This window comes from Hydractinia symbiolongicarpus, chromosome 1 (assembly GCF_029227915.1).
Source record: "Hydractinia symbiolongicarpus strain clone_291-10 chromosome 1, HSymV2.1, whole genome shotgun sequence".
Taxonomy (NCBI): domain Eukaryota; kingdom Metazoa; phylum Cnidaria; class Hydrozoa; order Anthoathecata; family Hydractiniidae; genus Hydractinia; species Hydractinia symbiolongicarpus.
The window spans coordinates 26,386,213-26,405,092 of NC_079875.1; the positions used below are offsets into that span (position 1 = coordinate 26,386,213).

Here is an 18,880-nt window from a genome sequence, read left to right on the forward strand (position 1 = left end):
CTGCTGGTAATTCTTAACAATTTAAAAAACATATGCGATTATTCCTTAACACAACAAACAAAACAAGTATACATGTTTAGATAGCAGGTGACCTAAAAGTGAATTTTTGACTTAGGAGATTATCAAAGAAATTATTGGAAATAATTATTGGAAAAGTAGGGATGAGAATAATTTACCGAAAAAACTCTGCATAGATTGAAAAGTTTATTTATAATGAAGCAGATATTGCTGATAATTTAAATAATTTCTTCGCAAACATAGGCTAAAAGTTAGGAATATTCCGAAATAAATTTAAATAAATAAAAGAAGGTAGGATAAAGAAGAAGAGGAAACACGGTGTTAGGTAATACAGTTTGACGATATTTGTTGAATGAAACAGACTGAATTTTGAATTTACTATTTTAAAATAGGTAAGAGAAATGTATTGTCAAATGAGAAGTTGTCTCTTAATATATTCATAGGTACAAAGACAGAAACGTTAAGTACTTTTACAGGTTCGAATGCCAAGAAGAGATACACTTTACATTCATATGGTGCTTTGGTTGAAGAATGTAAGAGACTGAAAAAAATTAAATGGACAATGGAGGAGAGAAATCCTACTGTGGGATACCACGTAAGTGTTGTATAATGTTAATGTGTTTACGCTAAAAACATTTATTCTTGTGGTATGCAGGCTTGTATGGGTAGCACAAAGTGAAAAAGGTATTTACTGGTAGATTTATTTTTAGGTTAAGAACTTGAATGAGGCAGTATATCATGCGAAAGTGCAACCAAACGACAGCCATATTGACGAACAAGGAAACATAATTTTGCAGCACGACGCCAGGGCATTCGCAAATAACTTCCGTGCCTATATAGACACTATGCTTGGAACACTTATGTGTCGAATGGATGTACAGGTTATATTTGTTATACGCTTTCACCCTGTGTAGAGATCACTTGTTTTCTTTGGAATCGAAAAAAAAATGTTATGCTTTTGAATTTGTGTGAGAGGTAATTAATGCAGAGAATGTACTTTAGGTGTCCAATGAGTATGACATGCTGTTGAAGTAAGTGACGAGCTATACCATTAAATTCAAAGATGGTATAGAATTATCGAGTGAGTAGCTATTGATGAATAAAATCACTTGGGAATGTTTTGTCAGTGGGTACTCTCTGGTATGTCAATATCTACACAATTTGAAGTTGACAGAGCCAGAAATGTGTCTTCACTTCAATGATATTTAGGTAATTACAGTCGAGCATTTAATTGTGTAGGAAAAAGGCAAAAAAGTTTTTATTATTTATACATTGCCATTTAAGGTTGCATGGGCGAGTAGCAGAACAAAGAAGTTCGTTGTTCCTGTTGCCGAAAACACAGTAAGAAATGAAACCATACTGAAGTATTTAACACGTTCCCAAAACGGAGCATATGTGCCTTTGGAATTACGTGAGGTACTTCGACACCAAAAAAAGTGTAAAAGATTTATTCCAAAAATTTATATTTTTAGGTACCAACACCGTATAGAGATAGTAAACTATCCAATCCATACGCACGATAGAAAAACCTACTACCCGTTGCTACTAGCATAAGCACAAACGGTGTTGAAGTGTCAAGGTATGTTCCATAATAATATGCATAACGATGAGGGAAAAGATAGATGGTATATGTTATTCTGTTTGACACAGGGCAAACTATGAATCACATCACTTGGGCCATTGATCGGCAAGACATAGGGCCAGCGCTGGGGTACGTGATTCTGTAAAGAGTGAGACAAGATGAACATGTGGAATTTGCAACAAAGCTAAAGTCAAGTCACATAAAACTGATTGAAATTTAAAGTCTACATATTTTATATTGTACATATTATATAGCAATGTTGTACACTGAAAAAGAATATTTGAAGAAGAACTACTTTGTTCATCACTAACATACTGCCAAGCAGCGAGCAGGATTCGATCCGCGGTCCCCAGATTTCTCTGTTGAGAATGAAATACGGATGTGGTATGATAAATATTCACCTATATGTATACACACCATCCGAATAAACTATCTGAGTTCATCACTAACATATTGCCGCACGTAGTGTAGTGGGTTCGTCTGCGGCTCCCAGTTCTGGGGACCGCGGATCGAATCCCGCTCACTGCTTGGCAGTATGTTAGTGATGAACAAAGTAGTTCTTCTTCAAATATGACTTACACGCATTATAATCGCCCGTCATGATCAGAGGTCTGATCGGGGTGAACCATTCTCTGGTGAGAATGAAACACGGATGCGCTATGATAAATATTCACCTATATGTATACACACCATCCGGATAAACTATCTGAGTTCATCGCTAAAATATTGCCGCACGTAGTGTAGTGGGTTCCTCTGCGGCTCCCAGTTCTGGGGACCGCGGATGGAATCCTGCTCGCTGCTTGGCAGTATGTTAGTGATGAACAAAGTAGTTCTTCTTCAAATATGACTTACACGCATTATAATCGCCCGTCATGATCAGAGGTCTGATCGGGGTGAACCATTCTCTGGTGAGAATGAAACACGGATGCGCTATGATAAATATTCACCTATATGTATACACACCATCCGGATAAACTATCTGAGTTCATCGCTAACATATTGCCGCACGTAGTGTAGTGGGTTCCTCTGCGGCTCCCAGTTCTGGGGACCGCGGATCGAATCCTGCTCGCTGCTTGGCAGTATGTTAGTGATGAACAAAGTAGTTCTTCTTCAAATATGACTTACACGCATTATAATCGCCCGTCATGATCAGAGGTCTGATCGGGGTGAACCATTCTCTGGTGAGAATGAAACACGGATGCGCTATGATAAATATTCACCTATATGTACTGAAAAAGAAATTTTATTGTGGACCACATACCGTTTACTGTGAAATTTATTCTCCAGAGCATGTGAATATCTTTGATTTTCTGTTGTAAAGATATATTTATTATAGGTATCCTTTAAAACTGCAAAGGAGACGAAGTGTAAAAAATTTAATAAACGCCCCCTCGAATAGAAGCCCCTCCAAGATGTCAAAAATATGTAATAAAAGGCCCGGGCGTTTATTCGAACCATTACGGTAGCGTGCTAAAAATTAAAGTCAAGATATCATGGACTGTAAAGTTTTAGCTCCCAGTCAAACCTTTATAGAGTACCAAATTTCGCCCACACCGAAAATAGAGTCGGCCATTACAGCTCTTACTATGAAATTTTCACCAGTTATTCTTTGTAAGAAGAAGTTTGTTGACATACTTTGATTTTTTTTGCGGTACAACTTTGTGCCTCCTACAAACATGCCACGCCTAATTTATAAAAAATCTATTTCACTTATATCACAGATTTAAGTAAACACTCATGATTTTTCATGATCTTAGTCTCAGTACTTTTTCCTACATTGTGCCTGGCGTAAAGGCTAATTTTGCTTCATTTTGTTTTCTCCCGGTTACCATAGCAACCGGTCGCCGTAACTACATGTTTTGTTACTGACATGAAAACTTATTCGGCAAAGTATTTTTTTAGGTGTCACACAGTTTACCTTTAAAGGTTCAACCTGGTGTTAAAAAGACGCTGTTTAGTGTTTTTTTTTTTATTTAAGTTGAAGTTGTGATAGTTTTTTGGGGCATACACCTTTACGCATGTCTGACACAATTTACCTGTAGTGCTTAGTTCGATGTCATGATTATTTTGGTAACATTTACTGCAACTTATTCTGCAAAATAAATAAATAATATTAATGAATTTTTTGTTACGACGGGGGTAACATCGGGTTGTAGACTGTCCTAAAAAGGTGTCAAGCATAAACAAATGTGCAACATTGTCTACCTGTACTAACCGCTCAGTCCAATGTTAACGACGGGTTGTTTCCTGTGTTTCTGTTAAACCTAAGTTGTAATAAAGTTTTTTGTAAGAAAAGGTATTGTACCTACACGAATATGCAACATTGTTTACCTGGAATCGGGTGCTCGACCTGATTGTGTGGCACAGTTTACGGTTCTTATTGTGCCAGGAACACTTTTACTTTACACCCATTAGATATTAAAACAATGAAATACACCGGAACCCTTTTTGTGGCCAATGCTAATGAGTTTCTATAACAAACAACCAGTACTGTTGAGGCTCATTGCAGGAACCTTATAGGAGGTTTAATACCACTGCACCATCTTCTGATTATTCACTCCAACCATTAACATCAGTTTTAACTATGAACGTTATAAGATTAACTGTGAGTACTTAACGCAGTCCGTCCAATACTTGCAAATCGAACTAACTTAAGAACTTTGGAAGCAGTTTAAGCAGTTAATGCACCAAGGTCACCAGCGTCCAAAGCTTTACTAATCAATTCAAGAAATAACATGATACTATTTGAGATTGAACAAAAATTTATTTTACTCTCGCTGGATTCGGAAAAGCAGCTGCTAATAGACAGGTCTAACCTTGTTACAGATGCATCTGAGCGATATCAAGATATTTTCATTTTGGATGAAGAAGGTTATGACCGTTGTGGCTTCACAAAAGAATTTTATTCCTCGTTTTGGGTTAAGTTTTCAGACCAACATTTAAAAGGAGAAAAATCAGTATTTTACCAATCATGCTAACAAATGCTGAGCTAAAGGCAGTTGCCATGATTCTTTTGCATGGATTTTTGTTGACTGGATATTTGGCATAGATGATTAACAATACTCAGTTCTTCCTTATCTTGTTTGGCAAAGAACCATCTTTTAAGAGAATAGGAGTAACTACATCGCAAAGTAGCCTTTTAGGACGGAAGGAAATGAGTTGTCATGATAGCCCGATCAAGATGTCTCTGGTTAGACTACTCTCGATGTATTAAAGCATGTACTTACCACCCCCAGTACAATTGATGATTGCACAAAAACATTTCAGAGATTATGATGGTTAAAAAGCCATACTACACTTTGCAAAAGATGGCTTTAGGGTTAAAGGGAAAAGGGAACTTCCTTACCGTGAGAAATTAAAACCAGCTGGTGGGGCTATTCAATTCCATGTTGTCAACACGATATAGTGATGACTATTGAAAGGGTGTATGATACAATGTATGTGGATTTTAACAGAAAAAAGTTTGTAAAAAATGGTTCCTATTGCAGATGCACTTCCATATTGCATTTAAGATATTATTATGCAATAAAAGCTTCGTCAATGGAACCAGATTAGCTGGGTTGTACTATGAGTTAACTGCATAGTTTTTTGAAAGTTTAAAGAATGAAAATTACAAAGTGCACGCGAGTAGGACAGGACTTCTGTAAAGGGTACAAGGGTTTAGACTCATTCCTGAACCAAGGTACCCAAAATGTCTAGCTGATTCACCTCAAAAGAGGTCTGCGAACAGTCTTCAGCAGGAACTAGACATTCTTTCATCCATAACTTTTCAAGCCACCGCAATGATAAACTCAACCTTTTAGGTCTTTGGAAATAAGCTAGAGGTTGCACTCCTCCAGAGGAAATGTCTCAAGCACAATTCTCCCTTTATTCAAGGAATTAAAAAATATATAAAAAAATAAAAAGGCGAAACACATTTGAAAAGATAAACAGAACTTTAACCAAGGGCAGGTAGGTTTTGACCCATATTTCTGAACCTAAGTACCCTGGATGTCCAGCTGACGGTCATCAGAAGAAGCTAGACATCCCGATCTTCCTAAAGTAAAGTTTGACCACTTTCTGTTCAACTGTGCTATTCTCTGTTTTTAACTCAAGTAATAAGTGGAGCCGTTACTCTCTAAAGAGAAGATCATGTGTGATCAAACCTAGTATGATTGCCGCAAAATTACTGCTCTATCGTTGCAATGTATCTGTGTACCATGTGGTCGAAGGCTATGGTTGTGTAGTGACCATTAAGTTGCCGCAATGGTTGATAATAGCCCTTAATTGAAAATTTTTACAAACTTTCACTTCTCCATCTACGGGAAAAGGTATGGAAAGGGTACAAGGGTAAGCAGTAATACGAGACGCAATTTTTGACACAAGGCCGTTGGCACTGGCAAAACGTTTTAGCTGTAAAATGAGATGGGAACCGCACGACACTACCTCTTTTTCAACTAGAGCAGTTTGATGAGTGTTGCAAACATGGCAGAATTAGGTATTGGTGTCTGACAACTCCTCACTTTCAAAGAAATTATCTAAGGAAGATTGTAACGTAGGGTGCAAAGAAAGTTGGATGTAGGGTGCAGAGAAAGTTGGATGCATAGTGCTATAACTTCTGAGGAGCTGGTAATATGACATGAATTGTAAGTGGTTGATGTCTAGATGCCATTACTATAAAGACTTCCAAGAAATGGAAAGTCTAATGACAGACCAGGTAGGAGATATTTAAGAACCTCAGGAACGTCGTGCTGAGCATAGATATTAAATGTACTTCCCTTCGCAGTTGAGATATGATGTTTCATAGCACGCAAAAAATGGGAGTGATCAACTGGACTTCTAGAAACAGCTTTGAAGAACACCTACAAATGCTTCGCCTAACTTTGAGCTTGTTCTGACAGAAATGGCTTCTTTAACTTTTGGAAGGTTATAAAAACATTGTAAGATTGAGTTTGCATAACATGTGTTTCCCAAGTTCTTTAGACCACTATTCCTAAAATAAGGGTAAGATGGCAATGCGACTGTTGTTTTGAAAGACCTTGTAGCAAGTTTTTCCGGTTTTGTGATTTTACAAGAATTTGTGTGACTTGCGGAAGATTTCTCAGGCGTTTTCGATTACTTACATTCCATATTTGTAACAGAAGAAACTTCAGGAATGATTGGAGCCTTGATTGGGTCTCAACCCAAGTGGTAGAATTTCGAGACATCCAAATGTAAAAGGAAGCACTCATGGAGGTTAAGGTTAGGTATTTTAATAGGGAACGTTAAGGTTTGTTAGGGAAATCAAGGCGACGAAAACAGGTCCTTACTGATTCTGAACAGAAACCCCTTGCACCCACCTTAATGGTTAATATGTATTAGAGTAATTATTTATTAGTATTTCAAACCCAAAGACTTATCAGTCGGAACAGATTTCATTTGCTCGAGATTATGATTCAATTTTCTGACATAAACAACTATAAGGCAGCAGACCACTTACATAGTATTAGGTTTATCATCAAACTTGGTAAAAACTATGAAGCAAATTATACGCCAGAAAAAAATCTTGCCATTGACAAATATCTTTCCCTGTTGAAAGGCCGGTATACATACAATCCAATAGAGAAAGTCATGGTGTCAAACTGTTCATGCTGTGTGGGAGCAGTAGTGAGTATTTGTCTCGCTTTATTATTTATGCAGGTGCAGACAACAAAGTACAAAGATTGTTTTGATATCACGTTCCCGCTAGATAAAGGACGTAACTTACCTTTGACACATTGAAGTCCCCATCAAAGGTGGTTTTATCTTTGAGGAAACAGAGGAAGTTTTTCATTTGACCCTGGATAATTATTACACCTCAGCAGAGTTAGAATTGGTTTTAGATCATCATAAGACTCCTCGCAAAGAACGCGTACCGAAAAACGTCTAGTCTTGGAAACCTGCGAAAGGGGGTGTCAAAATCAGAATGCATGACAATTTTATGTTAATGAGGTGGAACGACATTACTAAGACAAAACTACAAAATTATTAGTATGCTGTCTGCAATATCTACTGGATAATTCGCTAATAGTGGCAAAAAGAACCGAATAACTGGTGATCCTGTTATGAAGCGAGACGTTATCAAAAATTTAACAAAACCATAAGCGGTGCGTTTTGAAGCTAATTATACAATAAAAGATTATAGTTGTGAGAACAAAAACCAAATTTGAAAATAAAACAAGATGTTATGACTTGTTTTTGTGAGATTTGCACTAAAGCTACGGGGACACGGCAACAATTTTCATGCGATTGCAACAAAAAAATTGTTTTGTTGCAATCGCATGAAAATGCTTCACTGTGTCCCCACATCAAATATCCTCATTCTGCAAGATTCTTCGCTCAAATTTTTTGTTGCTGCAACAAAATTTTCATGTTGCAAATGAGGATCAGGAAAAATTCCCCGTGTCCCCGCACTTTGAGGAGAATTTTTGCAACATTTTTTTATTTTAACCAATTAAATTCGTTGAAAAACTCAAGACAAATCAAAACAAAAGTTTTTCAATCACAACAAATTAGACAAGACTAGACGAGACTTCAAACTAAACTACATAAGACTTCGACATGGCGGAAGATCAAGCGAAGCAAAAACTTTCGGAAGAAGAAAAAAAATGAACTTATTAAATTTTATAACGAAAACAAATCACTGTGGTCTTCCGAAGTCACTTTTCGGAATAAAGAAGAGAAAGCGGAGGTCAAGGAAGAACTAACAAAAGTTTTTGATGGAAAATATACCGAAGCTTTCCTTGATAAGAACTTTCATGCTCTCCGTACTGCTTTCATACGAGAGCGGAAAAAATACCAACAGAAAGAGCCAAAGAAGACGTGGAAGTTTTTCGATCAACTTTCCTTCTTAACAGAAGAAATTGATAGAGTTGAGAAGAAAGTAACATTTGATATGGAGGAGAAAGAAATGCTAATTGACTTCTTCAATTCCAACCCATCGCTTTGGAACCACCACCTGACCGAGTACCGAGATCGCAATTTGAGGGATTCTCTTTATGAAAAACTAGTACAGCTATTCGATGGGAAGTTTTCAAAAGAAGACATAAAGCGGGAATGGCATAATTTGTAGACAGTTTATAAAAGAGAAAAGGCGAGAGAAAAAGGCTCAAAAGTTTCTGGTTCGGGTTCTTGTGATGTGTATGTCTCGACATGGGAACTCTTTAGTCAAATGGAATTTCTTGACGTCACAGGTGATGTGGATGCATCCTGTACATCACTTGACAATAATGAAGGATTTTGTCAGCCGCCAAAAAAGATCAGGAAGCAAACAAAAAACAAAGCAGAGTTGTGGAAATCGTTGGCTGCTTCTCTGAAGCCACAAGTAGCACCGCAACAAAATACCACAAAGATAGAATTATCTGAACGTGCAAATTTATTCGGAAAGGTTGTTGCGGATTCACTGCTTCAATATGAACCCGAAGATTGGTCGTACTTAAAAAGAAAGTGATGGACGTGTTCTACGACTTCGAACAGCAGAAATTAACTGGTCGTTCAAACTATCAAATTCCACTCTTCAACCCGAATCAATTCCAAGGAAATCAGTTCCAACAGAGACCATTCCTTAACATGCTCGCCAATGCTTTGACAAGCCAAAATGGACAGTTTGGTCCTTTTTCACCTTCCTCAGCATCATCTGATGCTTCTTAGACACGCAGAAAGGACATGTAATGAACACTTTACGTAGTATATTTCTTACAAATAAACTTTTTACAACTATAGCAAAAAACTGATAAAACCTTTCTCGTTTAGTCCAGTATTCACTTGTTGTTTCATTTTATTCCCTTAGACATCAAGTCTCGCACAACGCCACTGCCACGGAACACATCCCTCTTTGTAGAAATATGCATTAAGCTCCTCTCTGATTGCTTTCGCCTCGTGAGTAGCGTTACTAGCTTTATTTAATGACAAAGAATTCCATGATTCAGTTGGTGGGTCTCTTCGCCAAGATCCCTCTATTATTTCTCCCGTTGTCACATCATCACTGTCAATTAAATCCTTAGGAATATACACTTTTCCGTAGGTGGAATCCTTCCGTAGCCAATTATGAAGCGTTATGGCAGCAATTGCGATGGTTTTAACCTTTTCTGGTTCCAGTGAGAATGGGCGTCTAAACACTCTCCAACGATTGGCTAAAATACCAAATCCATTTTCAGAAATGCGTCGCATCCTGGAAAGTCGGTAATTGAACACACGTTTTTCGGAGGTTAAACCTTTCTGAGGGTATGGTTTCATCATAAAAGTAGAGAGGGGAAAAGCATCGTCACCTGTACATACATATGGTACTTTTCTAAGACGACCAGGAAGTGCTGATGGTTCTGGCAAATTAAGTGCGCCGGACTCTAGGGCAAGTTTCAAGGAACTTTGGGACCAATTCCCGCCATCTGAATTTCTGCCATTCATCCCTACATCAGCGAAAAGGAATTCGTATTCTGGTCCAATCATTCCCATCAAAATTATACTATCACTCCCTTTGTAATTTCTATAATGCGAACCAGAGTTTTTTGGTTGCTGTATAGCAATGTGTTTTCCGTCGACACCACCTAATCCATTTGGAAAATTCCATCGATGATAAAACTTTTTTGCAATTTCCATCCATTCTTCTGTTGTTTCCAGTGTTTTAAAGTTATTTTTTCCCAAAGCTTCAGCGATAGCACTACACACTTCCTGAACTATATAAGATATTGCTTTCTTACTGATCCGGAATTGATAATCTAAAGACCTGAATGATTCACCGCTTGCAAGATATCTTAATGTGATACAGCACATTTCCCCTGGTTTTATGCATTCTCTCATGTTGGTATCTTGCTTATGCAAAACTGGAGCAAGTAGATGGACCAGTTCATCAAAATGGCCAACGTCCATCCTTACATATCCTTTGAATCCTTCTAGATCTTCTTCCTTTAATTCTTTGAACAAGGTGTGAAAGGCTCCATCGACCTTCCAACGTTGTACCCATGGCCTTGTCCAAATAGATCGTTTGGAATGATTTTCTTTCTTTCTTCTTCATCAAGAAGAAGTGCAATAGAAGCGATTATTATACTTCGATCAACTGCGACGGCCATCATTAATCACTGTCACACATGTTTTGGTTTCATTTTCATAAATTTTGTTTCATGTGCTGGAACTCATGCGACACGGAAACAACTTTGCATGCGATTGCAACAAATTTTTTTTGTTGCCGTGTCCCCGTAGCTTAACGGTTAAAAACATTTTGTCAAGTTTCGCTAAAATCTTAAAACATAAACAAGTTCTTTGGTATTCTGATAATTACGATGTTTCGCGCATAATTGAAGTCGGTAGTACAAAACCTCATTTGCAAGCATTAGCCGTACTAATTTTCAACTTTTGTATTCAATACGACAATAAATTAGAATCGTCGTGGATCCCTAGAGAACTTAATAGTTTGGCTGATGAGTTATCAAAATATAACGATGCGGACCATTGGAAAATAGACAATTAAACATTTTCTTTCATTCAAAGTAAATTTGGCACATTTACGGTTGACAGGTTCGCTGATAACTTGAACAATAAAGTGGCAAATTTAATTCAAAATTTTATTGCCCAGGGACGTCTTGCGTTAACTGTTTTACGGAACGATGGAACACGGAATTTAATTGGCTATGCCCGCCAATCGATCTTGTTGGTGAGACTTTACCGCATATGAAAATTTGCAAAAGTAGCGGCGTGTTAATAGTACCCTGAGTGGACATCGGCATATTTTTGGCCGTTGCTAACACCAGACGGTAAAGTATTCTATGACTTCGAAAAAGATTGTTTGGTATTAGATCCTTACTTCATTAGCACAGAAAATTCGATTTTTTCTGGATTTGTTAAATTTCGAACTCTAGCTTTATTAATAGCATTTTAGTTTTTCGAAGTTCGTATTTTTTCGTTGTACCTTGTATTTCATTGGAAACTAAAAAACAATGCATATTAAATTATAGCATATATGACTAATTATTAACTTACCTGTGGTATTTCTTAAGGTAACGTTTTTCGGCGAGGCATATGAAAGACAGCAAAATCAATTGAAAACTCTCGTTTAAGCAATCTTGCTAGTTCTCTTCCAGAAGTGATCCAATCGGCGTTCGCAAAGTCTACGCTAAATAAGTATAAACCTGCTTGGGAAAAGTGGGTCAGGTGGTCACAATCTTTTAGCGAAGTTCGAAGCATACCAGCAGATCCGTTTTTTGTGTGTCTTTATCTTAACGATTTGTTAAAAGAACAGTCTCCACCTACCCCGTTAACATCAGCATTTTGTGGCATTCTTTGGGGTCATACTTCTTTGGTTGGTTTGCTCCGGTAACCACGAAGTAACTTCAGATCACAACCTTACTTAAATCGAATTGCGGAAGGAACGGTAAGGCAGTCTGCTGGAATATTGTTCAATGGGTTAACATTTCAAGGTGTGAAAACTCGGCACGCATGGAAAAACATGGACTTGCTGAGTGCTTGGAATTTATCGACGTAGCTGGCGTAATAGTGGACACACTAGTTACCGACAGACATAGCCAGATACGAAAGTTTTTGCGCACCGAACATGAACATATATCGCACCAGTTTGATGTGTGGCACATGACAAAAAAAATCAACAAAAAATTTTGAAAGCTGCAAAAAAAAGAGCTGTCGTGAATTGAATGACTAGATGAAGTCTATCATAAACCACTTCTGGTGGGCTTGTTCGACTTGCGAAGGAGATCCAATATTATTGAAGGAAAAGTGGCAGAGCTCACTCTATCATATCCGTGGGGTACATTATTGGGTAAATAATACGCTATACCAAAGTGTGCTCATGAAGAACTTACCCTGCTACAACAAGCTCAGAAGAAGTGGTTAACCGAAAAAACCCTGCTTACATCGCCCTGGAGAAAATTGTTAATGAAAAACAGCTACTAAACTATTTAAAATACGTAGCTGATTTCAAGCACACTGGACAGCTCGAGGTTTACTATTCCCTGTTGAATAAGCACTGTCCCAAACGCTTAGCATTCTCGTACGCTGGAATGGTTGCTAGGACGCAACTAGCTGTGCTTGACCACAACTCGGGTGTAGAACGACAACAAGGCACTACATCCGATGGGAGGTTGAAGTTCAAATTTTCTTTCACCAAAATTACGAAGGAGTGGGTGGCAAAAAAAGTAATGGATCCGAAAGAAAAGAAATACCAAGAGGACTTGATGAAGGAAGTGTTTGATTAATAAACCCTGGGAAGGAAGTTGTTTTCTTGAATATGCGTTCAAGATTTACCTTAAAGTAACCCCCTGGTTTATAAATGATATTTAGCATTACATCAAGAAACGCTTATTTTACAATTCCGGGGGACATTTGTTATATTTTAAAAATATATATTGTAAAAATTGCATTCATGATCTTTACAATTATACATGTTCTTATATATTTTATTTGTCCAAATCCATTCCTGATTCTGTGTATGGCACATATACCCCATCGGGCTGCAGGTATTTATTACGGATTACCCACACAACACATGATGGTATAGGCTTTCGATAACCTATGCCCAGTCTTCCATACACCCACCATATATATTGTTTATAAGCAGCAAACCGATAGGACCTGTTGCAAAGTTTATGACGAATCCCTCCATGTTGTGAATAGCACCTGGTGCTGTCCGTTACACAGGTTCCGGCAAACAAACCATTTTGAATTCATCCAAATTTGTAACACACGTATGACCTAAGCGAAAAAAGAAAAAAGATCTTTAAAAAGGCGTACCCCCGTGTGTAAATAAACAACGTTTAGCTTTCTAAAACTTTGTTATGATAGAACAGAAAGTGATTGATCTAGCAAACAAGGAAGTAAAATACACGATCAGAAGATATTTTAATCAATAGAAACCTTGAAAATGACCGTCCGGAATATCATTATTATCACGACAACATAAACGTTCCGTTTCAGTGACCATAGTTTTACACTTTTTGCACTGGCACCACTCAACATTTCCAACACGATTTCCAGCTTCAACATTGCAGTTTTTAACACCAACGTTGTATTTCAAAGCTTCTATAGCTACAGTCACTTCACTTTGACTCCGTTCCGTTTCGAACATGAATGGAGATAAACCAAATTCTTCATCTTCATTAAATTCAACATCGCTTACATCAGAAGAGGAAGATGACATAACTACTTCAAGATAAGTTTACTACTGCAAGAAAGTAACGCGCCGAATGTTATTGTCACGAATGACGTCAGAAGAATATTAGTGTCCAGACTACTGGTTGCGGAAATATATCATAAAGTGAAAGTAGAAATGATATGAGGCAACCTTTTAGCTTAAAATTTTTTTTTGATTTTAGCATTGATGCAACATCACGTAGACTTGGTCGGTTTATTAATGACTCTGCAAAGCCAAATTGCGTAATACGCGCAATTAAGGAGGAAAGTAACATCTATCTGGGGGTATTTGCTTTGGACAATTTAGAAAAGGGAACAGAATTACGGTATTCATATGGAGTTCCCAACTTACCATGGATAAAAGTGAGTGTGGAGTTTCTGCTTATTAAATCCTAAAAATAAGTTTCTCAGGCAAATAAAATTTATAATAATAAATAACCGCATTTAAATTAAAAAAAATCTATATACGTGTCATTTGGACGGGTTGCTAAATCCACCACAGGTGGAATGCCAACCTGGGTAGGATGTAAGTATATTAATCTGGTAATCTAATCTATTGAAACAAGTAACACAAAGAAATTGAATAATTAAAGAGAATTGTTAAAATTTTATCCAACAAATTATGAGAATGCTGTCTTAAAAATGGTTAAAGTCGAAAAGTGACTTTAAAAGAGTAAAATATATAAAAATAATTTTTTTTAGTTTAACTTATAATTATTTTCGCCCGTTGTTTTCTCGTGTGAGTGTTATGTAAAAGTGTTTTTGTTTTCGTTTTTTCTCGAATTTTTCTGGAATTGAATTGATTACATATTTAAAGCCGTTCGTTGTAAGTGGTTTGTTAAATAAAATCAATAACTGTCCTGTTGCTTTCAAAATGTCTAAATTACGATTTTTATAGGAAAATTTTTTGACACTTATTTGCTGGCACTCGCATTTAGGCTTAGTTATTTTTAATTGACAAAGGTTTTTCTTTTCGTAGGTTATTGAAAAAATTGCTGTTGATTTTAATCGACAATCAGAAACCAAAATATTATTTCAAATTAAGTATTAACATAAAGTTGTAAATATCTTGCTAATAATAGATATAAGTTAGGACTCTATGGTTTTTTAACAAAAAAATTAAAACGAACTGTTGTAGTATTTTGTTCACGTACAATTAAAACAGTTTTATTATTTTTCTGTCTTATGAACTACATAATTTTAATTCGATATACTAACACCAATCCTCAGACCGTCCTTCCCGTGCTTTGTTCTATAAGCAAATTAACGTGCGTAATCGTATGTGTGATGTAACATACATATAAAGAACGTTTATTGAGTATAGAAGAGGACAATAAAAATACAAAAACATATTTCGTATGTTCATTTGCATTTTACTTTTACTAGTATTTGGCAGTAATCTTTTATTTCCTAAAATTTGAATCAAATAAATAGATTTTTTTTTATTTCTGTTTAAGTAGTTCTGAAAAGTTTAGCCAGTATTATATGTTATCATATTTAGGTTCAACTCGTTGCATTACCGGATGTTGAAAGAGGAAGTGGGCAAAGCAGGAAAAGTTTTCCTGAAATAGAAAAAGGTAAATCTAGCATATCAATAAATGCCCTGTCGTATTGCACAGATGGGTAAATTTATTGTATGAATTTCTAGAACAAGACATATTATCGACATCTGCGAGCACCGCATGCGATCAGGTTAGATCTCTAATGTTTTATTTCTAGTAATTTTTTATATAGAGTCCGTGCATGTAAAAAAATAAGTTTTATTTAGGTTTCAAAAAATTGATAAAAAATTTATAAGCGTTTTAGTACCTTTGTGTCTTTTCGGAGAATGGATGAAATACGTATATGACAATCGTAAAACTTTATAATTATAATTATTTTAATAAAAGTTAATAAAATACCTGAAAAAAAGAAGCAAAGTCGTATAAAGCCTTCTCGAAAATGCATCTTCTGTGTCGACTTCCAGACATGCCTATCAGGTGCAACCATAAAACAGAAGGTTGAGTGAAAGAAGTTTTGACTTTGCCTCGTAAAATGCAAAATGAAGCATTCTCGAATTTCAGGAAAGAAGGCATCTTGAAAGCAAATATGGATGTTATTAAGGAGGGGAATCCTGCATTTCACCGTGAGCGAGCTCCAATTGTTAGGTCCTCCCTTCCAATGGTAGTTTGCTGTGGTTGTAAAGGTTTCTTTGCAAAAACCTTTTTTCCACGGCATAAGAAAAGTTGCAAAGATTCCTGTCCTCCCACCGCCATAAAGATCCCAATGATAGCCGATGAAACTACCCAAAATTTATCCGGGGGAAAATTTCACCAAGAAATTCTCGGTATTATGCGAGATGACAATGCTGGCACTAAGTGTAAGAGCGATAGAGCGATCCTTGTCATAGACTCGTACCTATTTGACAAGGGAAAACGAAATTTGGAAAAGAATTTTAGAAAAGATTAAGGCGAGTAAGTATGTAAATTTTGACTATTTATTCCCTCTATCACTCAATGCCTCGATGTCCTTGTCGTCCTTGCCCATGACGATGGAGGTGAGTACGAGATGAGGATGCGCACCGTGGATGGCAATTAGCTATGTGTAGAAAAAAAGTAACTAAGTCTCTTATTAAGGATTATGCTTCGTGGAGTTTGGCTTGGAGCTATTATCTTAGTTGTATGATCCAGTACTCACCACACTTAACTCAGCAGTTAGTCAGATATCAGTCGTACATCGCCCAATTCTTTGCAAAAACCTTTTTTTCACGGCATAAGAAAAGTTGCAAAGATTCCTGTTCTCCTACCGCCATAAGGATCTCAATGATAGCCGATGAAACTACCCAAAATTTATCCGGGGGAAAATTTCAGCAAGAAATTCTCGGTACTATGCGAGATGACAGTGCTGGCTGAAAGCTGAAAGGAAATAGTGAAGCAGTCATCATTGTGAACCATTGACAAGAGAAAGGGAAATAAGATGTCTTTCGCAGAATCTAGTCAGATTTTGATGTCAAGCACGCCAGTAGAGAGTCAAGTTACAGAATTTGACAAAGAATTGTTTATAGAGGAAGTAAGTAGAGCTTAGGTAGCTAGCTAGTTTATTTTTCTAAAGCTAAACTTGGTTTCGGTTTTTTTGTGTGCTATAGTCAAATAACTATTTCTAAAACATTTGTAGGTTCGGAAATTTCCATGTCTATGGAACATTTATTCTACTGATTACAAAGACAGAAACATCAAAAATAATGCATGGCAAGAATTGGCAAGAATATTTCAAAAGGATTGTAAGTAAACCCCTACTATCTCATAGCTACATATATATTTGCTGTTGTTTTTATTTTTAGAAAGAAAGTAAAATCACATAATTTTTGGAATCTGATATTAAATATATACTGTGTATATATATATTTTTATTATTTGTAGGTGAATTCCTTCAAAAGCAACTAAAATATTTAAAAGACAACCTGAAAAAATGTCTCGACAGAAGAACAAGGATGACAAAATCAGGTGCAGCTGCTTCGTCGTTACCAAAATGTAACTATTTTGAACAGATGTCCTTTCTTTATGAAAGAGCACCTATGAACTTCCCAACTGAAAGCAATGTACGGATACAGAGTAAAGAAAATACAGAACAAACGTGTTCAAAGGAAAGCGTTGATCAACCCCCTGATGTAGATTTGTTCACACCACCACAATCTCCTATGATTTTGAACAAAATTACGGACAATGGCAGCGCTACTGTCACGGCAAAGCGGGAGAAAAGAAAACGTAGTGAGAATGCAGAAGGAAATAGAATTTTGAAAGAGTTGGATGCAATAGAGAAAGAATTAAAAGCTGGTGATAAAGAGGAATGTGAAGATAGTCTTTTTTGCCGTAGCCTAGTGCCCACTTTAAGAAAATTATCTGCCAAGAAGAACAAAATGGCAAAAATTAAGATTTCACAGCTGTTGTTTGAAATTGAGTTTGATGAGGCATGTGAATAAAACTAATTTTCTCTTTAACATTTTTTATATAACATAACATTTTTTACAGTATTTGTATGGATGTACATTTTCTATACATGTTGACATAAATTATTCAGTTTTTATTTTGTCCTGTACTATTGACAATATCCCACGGCCATTCTACTGCTCCTTCATTGTTGAAATAGCATTTAAATTCATCCCGAATTAAGGCTGCCTGTTTTGAATAATTGTTTGAACTACAATTTGTTAAGTCCTGAATACCACTGATACTTTCAGAGTCTTTTCTCCATTCACCTGGAATAATATTGTTTTGGCTTCCTCTATCAACATAGTTTTCTGGGCAGTAATTATAAGTATCATTTGCATACTCGCTTTTCTTTTGCCAAGTTTTGAAGTGGGTACGGTTTCATCATGTGAGGTTTCAGCCCAAAAGCATCATCACCTATGAAAGTAAAAGGCAACACACGATTTGACTGTGGTAGTTTTGATGCTTTTGGAATATTAAGTAGATTATTCTCAATGCTATAGCCAAGATTGTTGTTCCCATACACACTACCATCACTTTGTCTTCCTGTATCTCCAATATCTACCATTAGAAATTTATAAAGTGCACTGCACACTGCCATAAGCACAATACTGTGTTGCTTTTTATAATTAAAGAATGCTGAACCTGATCTTGCTGGGGCCTGCATCACAACATGCTTTCCATCGATTGCCCCTAAGCAATTTGGAAAGTTCCATTTTTTATAAAATTCCTGAGCTACATGTTGCCATTCTTCTGGGGAGTTTGGAGGTTTAAGATAGTTTTTGTCAGACAGAGCATCCCATATGGCCCTACATGTTTCGGGGATAATCCTTCCTACAACAGTTGGGCTCATTCGAAAGTTTGAGGCAATTGTCACTTGTGCATCTCCAGTAACTAAGTATCTCATAGTAACACATAATCTTTCACTTGGTTTGATCGATTCTCGCATTCTTGTTTCTTTCTATACAACAAGGGGAGCTACCCAAGACAGTAACTTTTCTAAATCAGAAGGAGACATACGAAAGTATTGGAAAAACAGTTGATGATCATATAGCTTCAAATCCTGTATCAGTAAATGAAACTCCCCCTTCTGCTTTCGTTCTTGGTAAATTTGGCGTATCCAGTATCTTTTTTTATATTTCCTATTATTTTTTTCATTTTCTAATGCCAACAATTTCAATAG

The 18,880-nt window shown here is 36.6% G+C and overlaps 4 protein-coding genes across 4 annotated transcripts; 1 reads left to right on the forward strand and 3 right to left on the reverse strand.

The window, feature by feature from the left end:
* Positions 1–9,382: 9,382 nt before the first annotated feature.
* LOC130622739 (uncharacterized) lies at positions 9,383–10,662 on the reverse strand. Its single transcript, XM_057438273.1, has 2 exons — positions 10,641–10,662; positions 9,383–10,506 (listed from the first exon to the last, which is right to left on the reverse strand). Exons 1-2 carry the CDS (start codon positions 10,660–10,662, stop codon positions 9,383–9,385), a joined length of 1,146 nt encoding a protein of 381 aa, XP_057294256.1.
* A 2,337-nt stretch (positions 10,663–12,999) lies between these two features.
* Positions 13,000–13,739, reverse strand: LOC130622854 (uncharacterized). The gene is made up of 3 exons (XM_057438341.1): positions 13,457–13,739; positions 13,237–13,294; positions 13,000–13,174 (listed from the first exon to the last, which is right to left on the reverse strand). The coding sequence occupies exons 1-3, from the start codon at positions 13,737–13,739 to the stop codon at positions 13,000–13,002; spliced, it is 516 nt and encodes a 171-aa protein (XP_057294324.1).
* A 3,125-nt stretch (positions 13,740–16,864) lies between these two features.
* On the forward strand, positions 16,865–17,690 carry LOC130638248 (uncharacterized). The gene has a single exon (XM_057446994.1). It carries the CDS (start codon positions 17,202–17,204, stop codon positions 17,688–17,690), a length of 489 nt encoding a protein of 162 aa, XP_057302977.1. The 5' UTR covers positions 16,865–17,201.
* A 338-nt stretch (positions 17,691–18,028) lies between these two features.
* Positions 18,029–18,646, reverse strand: LOC130622948 (uncharacterized). Its single transcript, XM_057438442.1, has one exon. It carries the CDS (start codon positions 18,644–18,646, stop codon positions 18,029–18,031), a length of 618 nt encoding a protein of 205 aa, XP_057294425.1.
* Between the last annotated feature and the right edge of the window lie 234 nt (positions 18,647–18,880).

Coding starts and splice junctions, on each gene's coding strand:
- LOC130622739 (XM_057438273.1), bottom strand. CDS start 10,662: ATGGCCGTCGCAGTTGATCGAA. Junction 10,507..10,640: donor GGCCGTCGCAGTTGATCGAA/GTATAATAATCG, acceptor CCTTGTTCAAAG/AATTAAAGGAAGAAGATCTA.
- LOC130622854 (XM_057438341.1), bottom strand. CDS start 13,739: ATGTCATCTTCCTCTTCTGATGTAAGCGATGTTGAATTTAATGAAGAT. Junction 13,295..13,456: donor TCCGGACGGTCATTTTCAAG/GTTTCTATTGAT, acceptor TTTTTCGCTTAG/GTCATACGTGTGTTACAAAT. Junction 13,175..13,236: donor GTTTGTTTGCCGGAACCTGT/GTAACGGACAGC, acceptor ACTTTGCAACAG/GTCCTATCGGTTTGCTGCTT.
- LOC130622948 (XM_057438442.1), bottom strand. CDS start 18,646: ATGCGAGAATCGATCAAACCAAGTGAAAGATTATGTGTTACTATGAGA.
- LOC130638248 (XM_057446994.1), top strand. CDS start 17,202: ATGACAAAATCAGGTGCAGCTGCTTCGTCGTTACCAAAATGTAACTAT.